The 13,737-nt window shown below is 44.0% G+C and overlaps 1 protein-coding gene across 2 annotated transcripts in view; it reads right to left on the bottom strand.

The window, feature by feature from the left end:
* Positions 1 to 7,370, bottom strand: part of PLPP3 (phospholipid phosphatase 3) — an 81,144-nt gene extending 73,774 nt beyond the window's left edge. For both annotated transcript variants that reach the window (XM_026007006.2, XM_072730823.1), the window contains exon 1: positions 7,063 to 7,370. In XM_026007006.2, the coding sequence (XP_025862791.1) occupies positions 7,063 to 7,201 (139 nt within the window). In that variant the 5' untranslated portion in view covers positions 7,202 to 7,370. The remainder of the gene's footprint in view (positions 1 to 7,062) is intronic.
* Positions 7,371 to 13,737: the final 6,367 nt, after the last annotated feature.

The raw sequence follows: 13,737 nt of genomic DNA, 5'->3' as shown, positions 1-13,737 counted from the left end.
AGGTGAAATACTTTTTGCCCAAGTCACACCCAGATCCAAGGGAATCCAAAGCTGGTATTGTTTCCACAATACTTTGCCAGGCTAACTTTGATCTTTTAAAGGCTCTATTCAGAATCTCATTTATTCATTTCACTTTTCACTCAGACACAAATTTTAATACCTCAAAAGAAAATATTTACTGAGTTAACACCTCATTTTTCCAAAGTGATCACTGGGTGGTCAACTTCCACTACACAGAACTCGGTTTAAGACCGAGAAACAAATAAAAATCCAAGCCTCTCAGCAATTAGGAGACACCACCAAGTCCCTTCTCTAAAAATCACCAGAGACCTTCAGGCCTGCACCCAGAGGTAATTTCTCCTTTTGAAAGAATTCTAACAAGCTTCATTATCTTTGCTGAAAGACAGGTGTGCTGGCCGCAAACCCGGTGGCGGGGGCGGGGCGGGGGGGGGGGGGGTGGTGGAGGCAGGAACAAACCCTAACAATGTGAAAAGTGCCAGAACATTCAGTCCAGGGACAAAAAGCCTCAGGACATAGCCAATTGCCCTTAAGACGCCAGCTGTTAAACAACGTAGCAATTCTCTGATTGGCCTGATGAGAATCACCAGAAGCTTATGAAATCCAGAATCCCAGGCCCTGACCCAAAGCCTGCTGAATTTGAATCTCCTGAGAAGGAGCCTGAGAATCTCTATTTCACTCTAGATGGGTTTCCTAAAATGTTGAAATAGTAGAAATCCCCCAAGTAAGTTATGACTCCTCAAATACTATGTACTGGTTGAACTGACACAGTAGGTAGGGTGTCTCCATAAATACAACTGCCTACACAGAGCAGAAGTCCTTGACTATGGTCTCATTAGCATCATGATGTGACCACCTGGACTTGCGAGCCCAAACCACACAAGACGACAAAAGTTAAGAATCGAAAATTGACAGGAAATCAAAAAGGGCTAAATGTGGAAAAGTCTCCTACCAGAGACAGCTACACCCCCATGGTATACCTCAAGTATGAGAGGAAGCTGGGGAAGAAGGAGCTAAGCTGGTGGGGGGGGGGGGGGGGCAAACCCAAAACCCAAAACAAAAAGACCTTAGGCCTTTCGGACAATGAGGAAATAGAAGTTTTCAGCCATTCTGGAAAAGTCAGCATGGCTTACTTATCCTTCTGTACGCCAAGCCATGCAAGGTGCTTGGCTGGACAGTTCACCAGTTACTGAATGATAATCTGTTTCTGCATTCTGTGGTTCACATGGTAGATTAAATTATCAAAACTGAGTTATTAAAAACACATATTTAGTGAATATAACAAAAGAGTAATAAAAAGGGGGAAAGTTACCTGTCGGGCTTGTTTGTTTGTGGTTACAGGTGAACTTTGAACAACACAGATTTGAACCACACAGGTCCACTCACACAGATTTTTTTTTTGATAAAATACAGCAGTATTATAAATTATAAATAAAGATTCTCTTCCCTAGGATTTGCCTAAGAATGTTTTCTTTTCTCGAGCTTACTTTATTGTAAGAACAGTTTCTAATACATACAACATACAAAATACATGGTAAATTGATGTTTACGTTATCAACAAGGCTTCTTGTCAATGGCAGGCTCTTAGGTTTTTGGGAAGTCAGAAGTCATATGCATTGTTCAATGATCAACTGTACTATACATTTCAAGAGGCAGGTTAAAGGACACATCTGGCCAAAGAAAAATCTAGCTAGTTTCTTGGCATATTGGGTTAACTTTAGTAAGAGCATTTACTTTCCCTCCAGAATGAATACCAATATAAGCTAATTGTCAGCATTAATTCTTTGGTCAAAAAAAAAAAAATCTAACAATTCATGATGAATAGTCTAACAGAAGGAATGATGGAATGACTGGGTTTCTACATCACAGGATGTCTACCAGCACAGAATCATAAAGCTGTTAGTGCCAGAAGAGGTCTAAGAAGATGATTGTGTACCTTCCCTCTATTGCAATAATAATAATAATAATAACCCAGGCCCAGAAAAGTCAAGCAAATTTCTTCAAAGTTATGCAGCGACAAAGTGGCACTCCAAGGCCAGAACTCCCGTTTGTAAGCTCATCACTTTTGCGGTGACTCACGGAGGTAATGTACAATGAAGAGCTAAGCAAAGTGCATGCATAAGGGAGACACTCAACAAACGTGTCATTCCTCTGCCAGAAATCTGTCACAGAATGCTGGGTGGCAGCTTTACACATTAGATGTGATCCTGCCCAACCAGTCATTTTACCAATGGAATTAAAAAAAAAAAAAAAAAAAAAAAACAAACGACTGAGATCCACAGAAAACCAACTTGTCCACAAGCACACCACCAGATGGTGGCATTGGTCAACCTGGACCTGAAGCTTCTGGCTGTAAGAGTCCTGTTCTCTTCACTATACCACACTGCCTCTCTTCCACAGTGAAAAGTAATTTAATAATAACACAAGATGATGTTATGTAGCCCATATACGGAACCAGTTCTAGGATTTTATCCATTTAACTGAAAATCAGAAAAGGCCAAGAAGGGGACCCCTGGGTGGTTCAGCAGTTTAGCGCCTGCCTTCAGCCCAGGGAGTGGTCCTGGAGTCCCGGGATCGAGCCTGCTTCTCCCTCTGCCTATGGCTCTGCCCCACTCTCTCTCTTTCTCTGTGTGTCTCTCATGAATGAATAAATAAAATCTTTAAAAAAAGAAAGGCCAAGAACATTCTAGAACCACTAAATTACACAGCATGGATGCTGAGCATCCAAATTCTAATTTTTTACCTGCCTGAACTTCTTTCCCTGTTTCATCATATTCCACCCATTGACTGTCTTTCCTGGTTGGGAATGGCACATGAGTCCGGCCTTTCAGACTGATGAAGCACCTGCTTCTTCAAATACCTCCCACCCCTCTTGGTATAAGTTCAGCTCACCTACCTTCTGGTATCAAAAACCAAATGAGGAACAGTTTTTTTGAACACAAGAACCTTCCCTAAAGAGGGCTCAGGGTACACTGTGAAGACCAGTTGGCTCAAGACGTCTGCTTAGTTTTAGGGGCTGCCTTCTCAGCTAGAGTCAAAATGAATGGAAATCATCCGTCTTCAGCTTACTGGGCAAATGGGACATTCTCCTATTTGAAGGGCAGCTCTATGGTCTTCACTGTATTATTACTGAATATTTATTTCATGGTCTCATCTACCTATGATCCTGAGACATGATATACGAAGATAACCACAAAACCTTCTTAAAGGGCTTCAGGTTATAAATCCGTTGCATTTATTTGCCCACGTCTTGAGAGATTAAAAAGAAAAAAAACCTTTCACATCCAAGACTTTTTCTGATCCCTACAGCAACATAGCGAAGTGGTCATTCTGCTAATCGTTTTGCAGATGAGCTAACTGAACCCAAAGGATGAAGGACCTTGAGCAAAGTCCACACAGGAAAAGCTGGACCTGCCTAAAACTGCTTAGCCCTCCAAGTGCAAGGGTTGGAAGGAGGCACTCAGTAAATATCTGGGATGAGCGACAGGAAAGAGGGAAAGCAGGGACGTAGAAGCTCAGCTCGGGTTTACCAAATCCCTGCATTTTGCTACAGCCACGTACTGCCGGTGTTCTTTCTATGGAACCGCTGGCCGATGGGGTAAAACAGTGCCCTCAAAAATCTGTGCATTACTTAGTCTCAGAACCAGTTCCAAATCCAAACAACACTGTGGAGCAACAAGACCGTATCACTGACCAGGAGAGTTCAACCACCTTTATCCATTTGCTTTGGCGCAAATGGGTAACTTGGAAATGCAGAGAGGCAGGACCTTCTGCAAACAGCCTCGGGATTTTCTGATAAGAATCTTGAGTTTGAAAGGGAGATGGACTCCAGTCCTGCTCACTGAGAATGAGGCATTGACCCAAATCCCAAATCGACTTCAGGGTGCATCTCAGGGCCTCCCCTCTCTGACACATGGTTTTCTCACCTATGAAATGGAGATAATCTCATCATAAAGATTATAGCAAAGAGAACACACATTTATATTAAGAAGGGGCTAAAAGAGCTTAGAAAGACAGAAGATGCTCCTCCCTTCTTGCCTGGGAACATCCTCTGCTGCTCTCATGTCACCTGGTACACCAGAACCAATGCATGAAAACCAGGAGGCGGTACATACTATGTAATTGAAAGGAAAACAAAATCGGTTTCAAAAGGAATGTCACACAAAGATTCTTAACTGTATTTATAAAAGCAATTAGTTGGCAAAGACAGCTGTTCATCAGGAGGTAAACTCCCTTCGGTGTTCTCGGTCACCAGACTCTTTGGGCATTCAAACAAGAGTGGACTTTTATTTTTTGCTAAGAATTTAACATTCCAAGAAGGTACATGAAACAAGTTCAACTGCCTGCATATTTCCACTCACATAACACTTAATGCAGCACATCAGCTTTTATTTTTTCCAGATACAAGGGAGATGAAGCTTGGTATATATTTCTGTGAGAGAATAAACAGAAAACTATGTTTCTCTTTTTTAATATATTAGTGCCCTGTAATCCAGACCATATGATCAATAAACTGTATAAAAATTAAATCATACTGACAGTGTTAGGCAAAAAGTGAACCAAGAAGAAACAGTTTTTTGAGACTGTTGTATAGGAGATATTAAAATCACATGTCGTGTTATTAATTTTCTTTTGGAAACCAAACAGAGTTCTTCTGCATATATTTCTCAAGTATTTACCTTACAGTTTTTCCTATTAAAGGCAAGTTAGGCATTAAATTAGTGATGTTTTTTTTTTTGGTCTATGCATAGAGGAGACACGGATAATAAGTCACTTGGAAAATGCCTTTGTTGATGTTTTGTTTTGTTTTTTTAATGGCAAGGATATACCCCTAAAAGAGATAGCTATGACGTGCATCATAATAAAATGTAGGGTCCAGTTACCACCTTTTTGAGGTAAACAGAATCATTTATTCAAACAGACCAACAGTGAGTAAATGTAATAAATAGCTAGGGATAGAATGTCAGCTTTCAGGGGAAACACAGGGAGAGTGGGGGCAGATGACCTGAAGTGTGCAAACATAAACGTTACTTGCACCTTCAATGCACAACAGTGTCCCTGGCTAAACTACAGCTGATAGGTGTGTCCTCCTGCAAATTCCTTCACACTTCTTTTCCCATTAATAAGAATGCACCATCTCTCGGGACTGCCTTCTGAAATCAGAAGAGTGGAAGAGGGGAGGAGAACAATGAAACTGTACAAAGGCTGTCAGGCGTGTTCTAGATTTGCTTTCCTAATCACAAAGTAGGAGGTAGGAGGGTACTCAGCACAGGCCTGGCCGGGAAGAGTTTACCTTACCACCAACAAAACACACCAGTAAACACTGGGAAGCTCCAGACAAGTTTACAGCAAACAGCTTCAATGTGTTTAGTGTTCTCCTTGTACTCCCCCAGGACCAGGGAGGGCCTTTTAAAAATTCAATAGCTTGGCAGCAGACGTTAAATACTAATCTTCCCACTGTGCAGGATAATAAGCCAGCGGCCCACAGGAAGGCAGGCCCCCCAGTGACAATTCCTTTACATAGCATCTTAATGTCCCATTTCTATGGAGAGGTGGGAGGGGGATTTGCCACCTGAACTAGTCACCTCTTCCCTTCCACAGACCACAACTTCACCCACAGCTGTCTCTCTGTACCCAAAGGGGACCATTCCTACCTTTTTAATAATAATTCTAAGCGTCCCATCTTCCTTTGACTCCCAAACTTACTATGGACAGTGCAGCCGAGGGCAGAGGGACCTCAGTGAGGACCTTGCTGCAGAAAGACTCACGAGGTACAAGAGGAGGGTACCCTCGGGCCCCCTACGTCTCGGGTTCGCACAATCTGCACGGACGAATCCATTTCAAAGGGGACTTAGGTCTCCGTGCAGGAGTCTATTTTAAGGGAACTGAATTGGGAACACAGATGTTTCTTCAGTTAGCAGAGTTGGCAAAACAGCTCCTGGACCTAATCCGAGTTCTTAATGCAGGAAGGGGCCTTAGGAGAGCATCTAATTCAAGCCACTCACTCAACTGATGAGGAAACCGAGGCCCAGGAGGCAAGGAGGTGCACACCCTGCAAGCGGCAGAGTAGCAGGGCTCTAGAGGAGAAGTCCTGGGCGCTTTCCATTACACCATGAATCGCTTAAAAATAATAATAATAATAATTCTACTCTGACTTCAACCTTGGAACTCCCGTAGATTCGTGTCAATAGCTTTCCCCCCCGCCCCCGGCAAGCTCATAAATGCTCCTCACGCCCCAGCCCCATTTTTTTTTTTTTTTAAGAGCCCACCGGTTCTTCGGACCGGGGCATGCAACTAGTTTGGAAAAAGTTTCTGAGACCGCAGTTAATCGTGCGCCCCAGACGCGACCCTGATCTTGGGCTTCCAGTCGCAGCGCCTCAGTTTCCCAGTCGGTGAAATGGGGCTCCTCATCCATCCCGCACAGAGTCGGGCCGAGGGCTGCTAGAAACTACGTTCGAGACGCCGCCTACCACCCGCACACAGTAGGCGCCTAGCGCCCGCATCAGGGCGCACCTTCCAGCCCGCCACCTGCGGGGGGAGCCGGGGAGAGCCTGGCTGCAGCCCGGCCGGGCCGAGGCTGCGGGAGCGGAAGGCTGGGGTGTTTACGCACAGCAGGCAGCGGCCCGGCGCCCGGGAGGTCCTCGGGGGCAGCGAGCTCCGCGCCGCCCCGGGTCACGGTTCCGCCCCCCGCACCTTCCGCGGGACCTTGCAGCGGGGCCGCGCGCCGGTGGCCCGGGGGCGCCCCCCAGGCCCGGGGAAGGGCGGGCGCCGGGGCTGGAGCTGAGGCTGGGGCTGGGGCTGGGGCTGGCGCTGGGGCCGGAGCTGGGGCCGGAGCTGGAGCTGGGGCCGGAGCTGGAGCTGGGGCCGGAGCTGGAGCTGCAGCTGGAGCTGGAGCTGGAGCTGGAGCTGGAGCTGGGACTGGCGCTGGGGCCGGAGCTGGGGCCGGAGCTGGGGCTGCAGCTGGAGCTGGGGCTGGAGCTGGGGCTGGGGCTGGGGCTCGGGCTCGGGCTCGGGGTGGGGGGTGGGGGTCGGGGGAGAGCTCACCCATAAAGAGGCAGAAGAGGTCGAGGCAGATGAGCAGCATCCGCTTGCTGCCGCCCTTCCTCGGGTTGTTGTTGAGCGCCGGGCTGCCGCCGTTCTTGCTCTCCGGGGCGATCGCCTTGTCGTACTTGTAGTTCTGCATGGCGCTGGCTGCGGCGCGAGCCTCGGGCCCCGCGAGGACGCCCGGCGGCGGCGGCCACACACCCGCGCGCCCGGCCCGCCTCCCGGCCGCGGCTGCTCGGGCTGCTCGGGGACGCTCCCCGCCGCTCCTCCGCGCTGCGCTCGCGGCCCCCGGGGCGTGCGCGGGGCCGGGGAGCGGGGACTCGCGGGGGGCGCGCGGGGGGCGCGGGGCGCGCGGGGCGGGCGGCGGGGAGCGCTCGGCCACCTCCCTCGGCGGCCGCGCACTTAATGAATGGGGAGCTGCTGCGAGCCCGGCCCGGCGGAGCGCCTGCCCCAGCTCCCAATTTGTTCTCCTCCCTCTTCCTCCTGCTGCTGCTGCCGCCGCGGCTGCTGTTGTTGTGGTCGCCTGGGTTTGTTTCTGCACTTTTATTGCACGAGGTCCTCTTAAAAAGAGAGAGAGAGAGAGGCAGAGGGAAAGAGAGGGACCTCCTTACTTGGCTCCGAGGAGATCCCGAAAGCACAGCCCCTTCCTTAAGCAGCCTAAGACGTAGGATAATTAAGGCCACATTTTTCCCCCACCCCCTTCCAAAAAAAAAAAAAAAAAAAAAAAAAAATCCTAAAAGGAAAAGTTACTCTCAAACCAGAGAATCCGGGAGCCCCTAGCGTTCAGAAACACCAAGTTGTCCCAGAAGGAAAACTATGTAAATAAAAAGAAACCTTTTCTTGCTGGCCTTGGGGTCGGACCAAAGTGGAGGCTGGAGAGCGAGCATGCATTTCTCCTCCCTTACAGATCTGGGGCTTTCGAGTATTTATTTCGCTTTGAATCGTATTATCCTGAAAATACCTCGGGAAACGCCCAGCACCAGATTCTGAGGATACGAACTTGAGACACACACTCTGGAGGCAGACCCTGTTGATTTGAATCCTGGCTGTGGCTCTGTGCCTCAGTTTCCCTATATGTAAATGGAGATACCGGGATATACTCTTTCTCCCAAATACAGTAGTTGTGAAAACTAAGTTAGTTAATCCATGTGAGCATCTAGACCTTGAGACACATACTCTGGAGCCAGACCCTGTAGATTTGAATCCTGGCTGTGGCTGTGTGCCTCAGTTTCCCTATATGTAAATGGAGATACCGGGATATATTCTTTCTCCCAAATATAGTAGTTGTGAAAACTGAGTTCGTTAATCCATGTGAGCATCTAGAACGGTGCCAGGCACATAGAAGTGCTATATATAAGGGTGAACCGTGAACTTTATTCCTGCTTCTGAGGTGAAGGCCTCCCAAGCCCTCAAGCCTCTCTGCTGGTTGAGCTGGCCTTAAGTCTGCATGTACCACTATGGGGGGTGGGGGTAGGGGGAAGTCCAGCCCAGCAGGAGGGCTCTCTGGAGGTATCATCTTTAGCTTGGCTTCTGGGACAAACTAATGCTTTGCTTTGGAGGCTGTAGTATTATTTCACGTTATTTTATGTGAGTTCATCTTTCTTCCAGAGAGAATGACATATAAATATCCCCAGGACATGGGTCTTCCGCTACATCTTCTATAGTGCTTACCAGAGAACTGGGCAGACAGTTGACGATTAATGGGTATTTATTCCAGGTATCTCTTTTTGTGAATCCAGAAATAGAAATAGTTGTAGCTTTTCGATACATTTACACTGACTCGTTATGGGGTTCAGTAGCCCCCATATCCAGCCACCATCAACCACTTGGCCTTTCTGGGACAGTCCTTTGGCACTTCACACCCCTGCCCTCCTACTCCCTCTGGTTATGATGCACCTCTATCCCGTCTCTAGCTGGCAAAATGCTTCTCTTGCTCTAGAGTCCCCTGAAATGTCATCTTCCCTCTGAGCCCTTCCTTGACCCTCAGACAGAATTAACTTCACCTTCAATGCTTTGTTTATAACAGGCTTGTGGCACAGATCACAGTCTGATTTGGTGTTATAGTTAGTAAAACTAGTCAGCTCTATGGATTTTCAGCTCCACGGCCTCTCCTCAGTACCCGGCACAGGGTTTGGTGTCTGCTGAACTAAGTTCAAGTCCAGGCTGTGCAACAAATCCGGCTGGCAAAGAGAGGCAAAATTGCTGTCTTCTGGAATCTCCAAGACAGTTTTGGAGCGGGGAGCATCCGGGTGCCTGTCAAACACAGCATTCTCAATTTTAATAGCAGCAGGTAAAAGCCAGGATAACTAAGAATAAATTCCTTAGATAGCTTTTCAGTGAGAAACACCTCTCGAAATGTTAAAATAGCAGAAACAATGCAATGTGATTATTGACATTTTGAAAGGAATTCAGGGATTCTAGTGTCTTTCTCTTGCCCATCCAACCTTCTTTGTAATTAGTATAATCATCCTTGAAGTTCTAAGTCACCAAACTGTATCTCTGGGACTCCAACCTAAAAGTAAATGCAAATCTTCTGGAAACTGCGGATGCCTCTCCTTTCATTGCTCCCTCCTCTTTGGCACCTGTGTCACCCAGGTGGCTGATTTTAGTCCATTCTATACTACTCTGTTGTATTATTTGAATTTTCGAGTTACTTCCCTTTACATTTCCTGTCTGCTTTTCCTTATCTGTGAAATGACTTTTATTAATTTAAGAATAAACATTTTAAAAGCCAGGCTTTTACTGTAGCTAAATGGTATTACAACTCCTCAATCTTGTTGGTCTCTAAAGTCACTGGGTAACATTGTTAACTTTCACTGGCACTAGATTGAATGCTAGGAACCAAATATTCAGGTCCTTCCGATTGAACTCAGCCACTTACTAAGAAGGCTAAAAGTCTGGTGTTCCAGGAGCAGATAAGAGGGAAAATTAATGGATGTTTAAGTAAGTTTTATATTTCCATTTACAGAGCTCTGTGGGCTATTTTTTTTCATAACAAAAAGATTATAGTGTTAATTGATGCATATAGTTGTATGCAAACAAGTATTATATTTGGATTAATCTTCAAGGGAAGGAAATACTATAGATACTCATTAAAAATGACTTGAACAAGTCATAAGCACAGTGTCAATATCATTCTTTAGGTAATAGAAAGTCAAACCACCTAACCAGACCCATAAACCTGAAAGCCTCCTTGCTTTAACCCTAAAATGGAACAAGTAAAATGCAGTGAAGCAGAGTCCATAGTTTAGAATCGTGTCATTTCAAAGTTTAAGTAATTACAATTCCCAGTAAACACAGGTGACCAAAATTCACACCTGAAAATGGCATCTCGTTCACTACACTAGCCGGTAGAAAAACTGGAACATCAGCAGGGATAAATGACTTTTTAAGATTAACTTATTATGTGTGGCAACAACAGCACATCATTCTTAAACAACTGATACCTCCCGAGAGATTTAAATGGCTTTCGTTTCTAAGATCTCTTGTTACCTCATAATTTTATTTCTCTTTCTCTTTAACCCCTAACATTTAATAATTAATCTTTTTTTTTCTTTTTTTTCTTTTTTTTTTTTTTTTTTGAAAAGACCTGAATTGGCTCTGGAAATATTTAGGGGAAAGGTAACTGAGTGCCTTTCCGAGTGAGTGTATAGTCCAAAGGTCAAAGCAAGCCATTGAAATTCACTTAAGAAGACAGATAAGTTTTGGCTCTGAAGTACCCCCTTTATCCAGTTTCTTTAAAACCTGTACACTCCACCTCCGGTTTATACTAAATGAAAATTGCTAGCTTGCTTTTGTAAGTGCTGGATGCAATTTCAGGAGTGCTGCTACAGGAGTGAGTAGAAGCCTCCACAGTAATGCACCTAAGAAAAGGGCAGGAAGGAGCTGGGAGTTGAGGTCTGAATATCTTGGATCTGCTGTTTAACCTGAGGCAAGCTGAGCAACTTCTCTGAATCTGTTTTCTCAACTTTTACTTTCGGTTTTCATTAAATTTTTATTTAATTTCTATTTCTCTCTGATTTTGAGGACTAGAACATTAAAAATGAAAGAATACATTTTGAAAATACTTGTTACAAAATAGGCAGTGGATGAATATTAGTTGAATGTTAAGATTTTAAGCAAAGACTTTATTTCTACGGTACACCTAATTTAAATGCAAATATTCAAGAAGTGTTGATCGACTACTAACTGTGAATATACCATTTAATTTTATTTATCCTTCCCTAAATCCAATGATACCTTGAGATTCTTTATTCCTATTTCTTTTTTTTTTAATGTGCAATTTCCTGAAATTCTGAAGTAAATCAAACATGCTTAGTTTTTTAAGACTACTTAGTTACATATTTTTTTCCTTCAGGATTGTTGGTGAAACCCAAGAAAAGCCTTTTGTTTAAACTAATCTTGTACAAGTAAGGGTGCATTCATTTTAAATGCACTTTCACATCTATTATTTTATCCTTACAACTCACAGAAGTAGGTGGAGTTGCTTTCATTAGCCCATTTTATAGATGAGAAAACTGGGGCAAGCCCATTTAACTGGCTAGAACTGGTTTTCCCCGTTGGTAAAATGGAAATGATTCTAACCTTAGCTCATGCAGTATAAAATAGAGAGAGCCCTTTACAGTTTCTAAAGGTATTTAGGTTCACTGATCTCATTCAAGTAGGTAAGGCAAAGATGGTTATCTTTGTTTTAGAAATAAAGGTACAAAAAGAAAGAAAGAAAGAAAGAAAGAAAGAAAGAAAGAAAGAAAGAAAGAAAGAAAGGAAGGTACTGAGTTCTGGAAGGAAAGGAACTTAGTTTAAGGTTGAAGGTAAGGAGATTTTGGAAGAACCACTGGAATCCCAAGTCTCTTCATTTCTTAACCAAGATTCTTTTCTTTATATCACAAGATCTCCCCCTCAAAGGTGCTTAGACATTTCTGTTTCTTAACGGTGGGTTTACGGAGTACTTTAGGACTGCAGAATTAGCCTCCTGTCTTTATTGAGAAAGCAGAGCAGTTTGATTTTGTTTTGTCTTTTCTTACAGACTCCGAAAGGAACAACATTGTTGTACCACGTGTAGCAGAAACAGAAGATGTGGGCTCACTATTTGTTGAGCAGTTATTTGCTACAAAACCAGAGTTTTAAGAACACAAAACGGTAGTGGTACTGACTGACTGTAAAGCAGCCTGGATTGATGTCAGTATTTTTATCTTTTTACCACCAGTAGTCCTTTCTTTAGCTAGAAATTAGGACAGTTAAGAGCTGACCTCATAATAATTTAAACAATGTTGTTATTTAGAATAATAGAATCTAGAATGGATGAGGCATTTGCAAATAGCGATGTTGCAGGGTTGGTCTCTAGAAACCTTAAAACGATTGTGGCTGATACCTCAAAAGGAGACGGATGCTGCCACCTTGTGTCATTGTCGAAAAATGCTATGATTCCCAACGGGTGAAATTGTCCTCCATGGGGGATGGGGAATGACTGGAAAGGGAATCTCAAACTTTTATATCATACAAGAAATAATAATAGTCAACAATTACTGAGATTTTCCTGACCTAGCTGTTTGTAATTCATGCAGCATAGGTGTTTACTGAGTATCTACTATGTACCAAACACTCTTTTAGGAGCTAGGGGTACAGCCATGAACAAAGCAGACAAAAATTCCTGTCCTCATTGAGCTTTTTAGGCCTCTGATTATTTTATATGTATGCACCTATTTAATATTCTAAACAACTCTATGAGGAAGGTTTTCCCATTTTATGGGTAGGTTACTAGGCCACAAGAAGATGAAGTAACTCATCTAAGATTACACAGCAACTGGGGAATAGAGCTTGGATTTGAACAAGGGCAGTCTGATACAAGAGCCATCAGGACTTTTATCTTGAATCTATGTGGTGTAAACTTTGCCCTCTGACTAATGTACACAGAGATTAGTGGTTGCCCAAGAGGTACTTTAGCTTGTGTGTCTGGGAGCAAGAGGTAGAAGGTTTTATGTTTGTGTTTATATGCGCATTTATGCATGTTATTCGCTAAATTCATATATGTACATATTCTGTATACAGATGTACTATATGAATATATGTATATTCACTGTATATGAATATTTATTCACTCAATCACTCATCAAATTTTCATGAGCACCTTTTCTATACTAGAGTTCATGGAAGGTGCTAGAGATAACCAAATTAAAGCCTATGCTCTGGGCAGCCCAGGTGGCTCAGCGGTTTAGTGCCGCCTTTGGCCCAGGCCGTGATCCTGGAGACCTGGGATTGAGTCCCAAGTCGGGCTCCCTGCGTGGAGCCTGCTTCTCCCTCTGCCTGCCTATATCTCTGCCTCTCTCTGTCTGTGTGTGTCTCTCATGAATAAATAAATAAGATCTTAAAAAAAAAAAAAACCCTATGGTCCCTTTCTTTCTTCAAATGACTCATTTTTAGTAGGAGAAAAACATAAACAAATGCTTGCAATATTATCATGGCACTTACCACATTTTACTGCAGAGATTTAGTTGGTTTCTCCAAAAGACAATCCTCTCCTTCGTGTCTGGCATGGTACATAATAAGCCTTTAATAGTAGTTGTTGAATGAATGAATAGCTGACAGTTGTAAGCTCCACATTCAGCCATCAAGGAAAGTTTCATGCAACAGATAAGTCATGGCTACATTATTAAGTTGGAAAAGGTATATGATAAC

The sequence above is a fragment of the Vulpes vulpes genome, chromosome 12 (genome assembly GCF_048418805.1).
Source record: "Vulpes vulpes isolate BD-2025 chromosome 12, VulVul3, whole genome shotgun sequence".
NCBI classification, from domain to species: domain Eukaryota; kingdom Metazoa; phylum Chordata; class Mammalia; order Carnivora; family Canidae; genus Vulpes; species Vulpes vulpes.
This window is presented reverse-complemented; position numbering and strand designations above follow the sequence as displayed.